Source organism: Oryctolagus cuniculus, chromosome 6, assembly GCF_964237555.1.
Source record: "Oryctolagus cuniculus chromosome 6, mOryCun1.1, whole genome shotgun sequence".
NCBI lineage: Eukaryota > Metazoa > Chordata > Mammalia > Lagomorpha > Leporidae > Oryctolagus > Oryctolagus cuniculus.
The window spans coordinates 68,425,942-68,431,941 of NC_091437.1; the positions used below are offsets into that span (position 1 = coordinate 68,425,942).

At 49.3% G+C, this 6,000-nt stretch overlaps 1 protein-coding gene across 7 annotated transcripts in view; it reads right to left on the reverse strand.

Annotated features, from left to right (window-relative positions):
- Positions 1–5,732, reverse strand: part of ZNF354C (zinc finger protein 354C) — a 31,639-nt gene extending 25,907 nt beyond the window's left edge. For 2 of the 7 annotated variants that reach the window (XM_070076527.1, XM_051833780.2), the window contains exons 1-2: positions 5,419–5,711; positions 3,757–3,838 (exon numbers count right to left, since the gene is read on the reverse strand). In XM_070076527.1, the coding sequence (XP_069932628.1) occupies positions 3,757–3,783 (27 nt within the window). In that variant the 5' untranslated portion in view covers positions 3,784–3,838; positions 5,419–5,711. Of the gene's footprint in view, positions 1–3,756; positions 3,929–5,418 lie in introns of all 7 variants that reach the window. The other 5 variants (XM_070076524.1, XM_017350851.3, XM_070076526.1 and 2 more) reach the window with 3 other exon arrangements.
- Between the last annotated feature and the right edge of the window lie 268 nt (positions 5,733–6,000).

Below are 6,000 nucleotides of genomic sequence, written 5' to 3' on the forward strand. Positions count from 1 at the left end.
CCCGGTTGCTCCTCTTCCAGTCCAGCTCTCTGCTGTGGCCCAGGAAGGTAGTGGAGGATGGCCCAAGTGCTTGGGCACCTAGACCCGCATAGGAGACCAGGAAGAAGCACCTGGCTCCTGGCTTCGGATTGGCGTAGCTCTGGCTGTAGCGGCCATTTGGGGAGTGAACCAATGGAAGGAAGACCTTTCTCTCTTTCTCTCTCTCTCACTGTCTAACTCTGTCAAATAAATAAATAATAATAATAAAAAAAAAGATGGCTCAAGTCCTTGGGCCCCTGCACCCACATAGGAGACCTGGAAGAAGCTCCTGGCTCCTGCCTTTGGATCCATGCAGCTCCAGCCATTGCGGCCAGTTGGAGAGTGAACCAGCAGATGGAAGACCTCTCTCTTTCTCTGCCTCTCCTACTCTCTCTGTGTAATTCTGACTTTCAAATAAATAAATAAATAAAAAGATGTTAGCAACAGAGGAAGCCAGGGCAGCACACATATTAACTGTGCCTTTACCTAAGCAACTCTTCTCTAAAACTATTCCACATATATGTGTGTGTGTGTGTGTGTGTGTACATAACATATGTTTACAAATATACTATATACACATATAAATATATATGTAAACATATATGATATATATATATATACATTTTAAGATTTACTTTAAAAGCAAAGTGACAGAGAGAGAGAGGGATGGACATAGAGAGAGAGAGAGAAAGAGACTTTCCATCTACTGGTTCACTCCCATATGGTCACAATGGCTGGGGCTGCTTGCAACCTGGAACTCAATCCAGATCTTCCATATCAGGGGCAGGTACCCAATTACTTGAGCCATCATTCACTGCCACCTAGTCAAATTCACAGGAAGTTGGATGGGAAGTGCAGAGTAGCTGGGACTCAAACCAGGCAGTCTAATAGGAGATGTGGATGTCCTATGCAGTGGCTTAGTTCACCGCACAACCCTACTCCTTAAAAAAATTTTTTTTAAATAGTGACAATATAAAAAAAAGTACTTAGTTGCTGCAAGAAAAAGATGTAATTAACATATTACAATTATTAACAATACCAAGTTCCACGTATCTTTTCCCCAAATTATAAACTACTACATGGAAATAGATAATATTGACAAAATTTGCAAAGATCCTATTTTTCCCCAAATTTATGTTTATTTGCTGTCTAATTTTTCTAGCAGATAACAGAGAGAAATTGGACCCTGAGTACCCTGAATGAGGACAGAACTGACACTGGACATTACCACTGCCTGATTCATATGGGGTACTGAGACTTGTGACTGGGTCACCCTGGCTCCTCAGGAGACTTCATCAAAAGGGTTAGATACTGAATTAGCTGTCAAAGAAAACAAAAGTCCACCAGCTCTGAGTTGGAAACGAGCTCTTCTACACCTGTTTAATGAACGTAAAGGAAATCTCCAGCTTGGCAGTGTGAGAAAGCTGCAGAAAGGTGAAGCGTCAACTTCAGGCAGAGGAAAGCCTAGGTAAGAGCTGGGTATGGCACTGCACTGCATTTTGGTGGCCTATATCGATTCCCTGAAACGTCTGTCTCTCTACAATTTAAAGAATCAAAGAACAACCTAGGGGCCAGCACCGTGGCGCAGCAGGTTAGGCTGCCACCTGCAAGAAGCCGAAGACGGCCCAAATGCTTGGGCCCCTGCCACCCACATGAGAGACCAGGATGGGGTTCTAGGCTCCTGGCTTTGGCCTTCCCCGTCCCTGGCTGTTACAATCACTTGGGGAGTGGACCAGGGGATGGAAGATCTTTTCCTCTGTCCCTCCCTCCCTCTCTCTAGCTCTGCCTTTCAATTAAATACAATAAATCTAAACAAGGGTAGGGAGGAAAGTTGATTAAGCAGACACACGCCAAATTTGGTAGGTCCTAAAATAATGCTGCCGCTGCTGCGACCACAGCTCCAGCCAGCACCTCCTGAGCTCTCAGCATGGCACATGTGTTCGCTCAGCCCCTAAGGCTGACAGGTGGACAGACTACCCTACCCGGCCAAGAGCCAATGGTCAACCTTGGTCAAGCTGGTTTCTTCTCCATACCTCAAATTCCATCATCTGGGGGCTGGTGCTTTGACGCAATGGGTTAAGCCCCCTCCTGAGACAACAGCAGGCATCCCATATGGGTGCCAGTTCAAGCCCCAGCTATTCCACTTCCAATCCAGCTCCCTGCTAATGCACCTGGGAAAGCAGCAGAAGATGGCCCAAGTGTTTGGGCCCCTGCACCCAGGTGAGAGACCAAGCAAAATCTGAGATGGAGATGGAGATGGTTTAATATGACAGCTCCTGGCTCCTGGCTTGGGCCTGGCCCAGCCTTGGCCATTGCAGCCATGTGTAGTGTGAACCAGCTGATAGAAGATATCTCTCTGCCTCTGCCTCTCTCTCTCTGTAACCTGGCCTTTCAAATAAATAAATCTTTTTTTTTTAAAGTCCTCATCTGTAAAATGCAGGTATTAACAGTCCTTCTGTAGAGATTAAAGGAGTATTATATAGAAAGAGTATTTCTGTACATAGTAACAGATAGCACCTGGCACATAAGAATTATGTTTGTAATTATCACTCCTATTAATGCTCACCAAATCTCTGAGGAATCTACTTTATTAACTTCATTTAAAATGGGGAAGTGCAGAGAGATTGAAGAATTTGCCCAGGGTCATCTCCCTTGCTGGGATCCCAGCCCAGGAATTTAAACTCCAGAGTCCTCATCTGTAGTCTGCAGGCCTGCATGTTGCCACGAGGGGCTTCGGCAAAGAGCCCAACAAAAAACAGAGCTTTGGAGGGTGGCAGAATGGAAAATCCAAGAAGGGAGGCTACGAGAAGGAGGTTTGTGTTAGGGCTAAGGAGGGACTTCTATGTGGGAACACTTAACAAGGGGCCAGGAAAGGCAGGCTGGATGCCAGGTGGGAGGTCGGGCCTGAGGACAGAACTGGGGGAGACCTGCAGAAGCTGAGGGTTACAGTAGTGGAAACGGACCTCAGAAGAGGGAAGGAGCAAGAAATCCAGGCCCAGTAAGGAGTCTGAAGTAGCAGGGAAAGCAAAATCTGAGATGGAGATGGAAGCAGTAATTGGATAAGTAAGAGGGACATTTGGATGGTTTAATATGACAGCTGCAACCAGGCAGCGGAAGACCCCAGGCAGCCCTGTGTCGTCCAGTGCCACTCCTAACCCCAAGGCAAGCTGAGCTCCTTCTGGCAAGCCCTCAGACTTCTCTCCACCAATATCAGTCCAGGCTTCAATTCCAAATGACCCCATTTCTAGAAGGCATCCCCTGAATCTCCTTGTACATTTAATCACGTGAACTTCCTGAAGATGGAAATAACATCCACTGCCTTTGTCTCCCTAGTGTGCTGCACGGCATCCCGTACACAGTCAGTGCCCAATAAATGCTGCTGAGGAGGTCTTCTGGCCCTTCCATGTCTTTATCCCAAGTGAGATGCTATCCTCTGTGAAGACAAAAACTCTCACACCCCATACTTCTCACCAAACTACCATCATGGTAAGAACCTTACGTTCAGAGCTGACTCAACTTTTGGTCATGAAATAAGTTTGGAGTGAATCAAGAGTGACCTGGGGACAAATGAGGCACCTTCCTTTGCAGCCCCTCCATAATCACAGGACCCTGGGAAAAACCTGCAAACAAGGCTTTCATTGGATAAAAAAGTATTGGGACAAAGAATGGAGATGTGTCCACCTCATTAACCCGAGAAACTAACTTGTGCAAAAAGAAAAAATGTTCACTGTTTGTCACCTGAGCGGGCAGCAGGTCCACGGCCATTCCTTCCTTCTTAGTTTTCCTGTCGTGGAGGGGGCAGAGTGCTGACCAAGTGGGTCTAGAGAGGAGAAAGGTGAAGACAAGGGATGGGTTGCAGAGAGAAGTGACAGGTGCCTGCAAAGTCCACCAGGTCCCAACCAAGCCACACCTACAAGGATGCAAACCAAGTAAGGACTGTGTTACCAAGCCGCCCAGCCAAACTCCATCCCCTCCCTGTATTAATCACATTCGTAACTTGTGTTGATTAGAGTTGATGCTTTAACGCCCACCTCGGGCCTGTCAGCCACCTCTAGGCACACTGACTCATCCAGAGGCATCCTGAACATGGACAGCTTTAGACTATACATCTGATCGGTCATGGTGCAGATGAACTTCCCAGGGAGATACCACTCTCAGATGCAGGCAGCAGATCCTACGCCTGCTTGGCCAGCCTGCCTGCCTTCTACTTCTGTGAAAACCACAACAAAGACGTGTGCACCTATCTCTACCTCGTGACCATTCTAGTGGTCCTGCATGGAGTGCTGTCTTCTCCCTAAGGGACTGTGAGTATAATACAACCTGTAGGATTTCTCTAGCCTCTCCTCATCTGCATCTGGCTATACCATACCTCACCCAAGGTGCTATCATTAAAATTCCGCTGGCCACCCAAGATACACACCAGATTACCATTCCACTGCCCCTTCTAAATACTGACTCAGTCTCTTACGGCATCCAGGCCCCACCCACTTGCAGCAGGCAAAGTCAAGGGGGGCCTGGAGCAGCCAGAAGGAGTCAGTCATCTGGGCACAGTCTGCCCGAGTCTGCAGTGAGCTCCCTTGGGGTGCTGGCCCTGGCCTGAGAGGACAACATGCTACCCGTGCCGTGCAATCTCCTGCGGGCACACCTCAGCCGGCCAGAGGGAAACTGCTGTGGAAGTGATCAGTGCCACTCCATGGTGCACACTGCTCTGTGCCAGGAATCCTGCTTCCCGTGTATTATCTTTAATCTTTGCAACAACCCCCAAAAGTGAACACAGTAGGCCCCAGTGGGCTCTGCATCCATGGGTTCAACTCATTCTGAAAAGGGTTAAAAAACTGTATCTGCATTAAACATGTGAACAATACAGTCTGAACATTATGTATACAGCAATTACATTGTATCAGGGATTGGATCATAGATGATTTAAAGGATACAGGATATGCATGAGGCACCAGAGCATTCAGGTATCATCAGCTCAGGGTTCTGGGACCAATCCTGGATGGAGACCAAGGGACACTGTATTGTGACCCGTCTTGTCCCCTGCTACCTCATTTTACAGCTGTGGGGAAGACCGACAGCTAAGGAGTCATGACCTGCCCAAACTCACAAAAGCAGAAAGTAGCAGGGGCTGGAAGGGCACTCCTGGCGCCAGTCCAGGACCCTACATACATTCCAGTAAATTACCAGGCCGCTCTGGGCCTTGGTTTCTTCTTGCAAAAGGGAAACCCCGTGTATGCTCAACCTGTTGTTGGAGGATGCAGCGAGTTAACGCCTGCAAGCCGCTAGGCTAGTTCACTAAAAGCTATTGTTACTGCCTGTTTCGCTAAGCAGCTCCAAAGCAACAGCCCCAAAGGACTGGCAGGCCGCCCACCCCGCGGGGCCCGGACCACCCCCGCTCACCTGAGGCGGGTCCTTTCCCCGCTAGCGTCCCGGGCGCCAACGCGACGCCCGCAGATTCGAGCTCTGGCGCGCGGGCCGCGGTCCCGCGCTGGCAGGACCCGCTCCGGACCCCTTCAAGGCTCCGACGTGCCGAGAGCTACCGGGCTCCACCGCGAAGGGGCAGAGCCACCCGGAGAGTCTCGGCCTCAGGCTGCCGGTGCTACCCGAGCCGGGATCACCCTCCGCCACGAACCCCAAGAAAGGCCACGAACGACCCCAGAGCCCCGCGAGAACTACGATTCCCGGCATGCCTCAAGTCATACCCAGAGGGCCCCGCGGCGATACCACTTCCGGCGGAGGAGCAGGCGCTCTGCTCCTGCGTATTCAGACTGGATTTTTATTTTTAATTTATTTTATTTTATTATTTTATTATATTTTTTTATGGACATGAGTTTGGATTCCACGTTTCTCCTCCCCTTTTTCCTCTGCTGGGAAATTGTGAGGGGTTTTTCTAGATGTGGAGTTTCCTAAAATCCCCTGGGGGCTTGTCGGCACAGTGCTACGGAGTCTAGTAGCCCACTGGGTGCGGGGCTGGGGGACTCC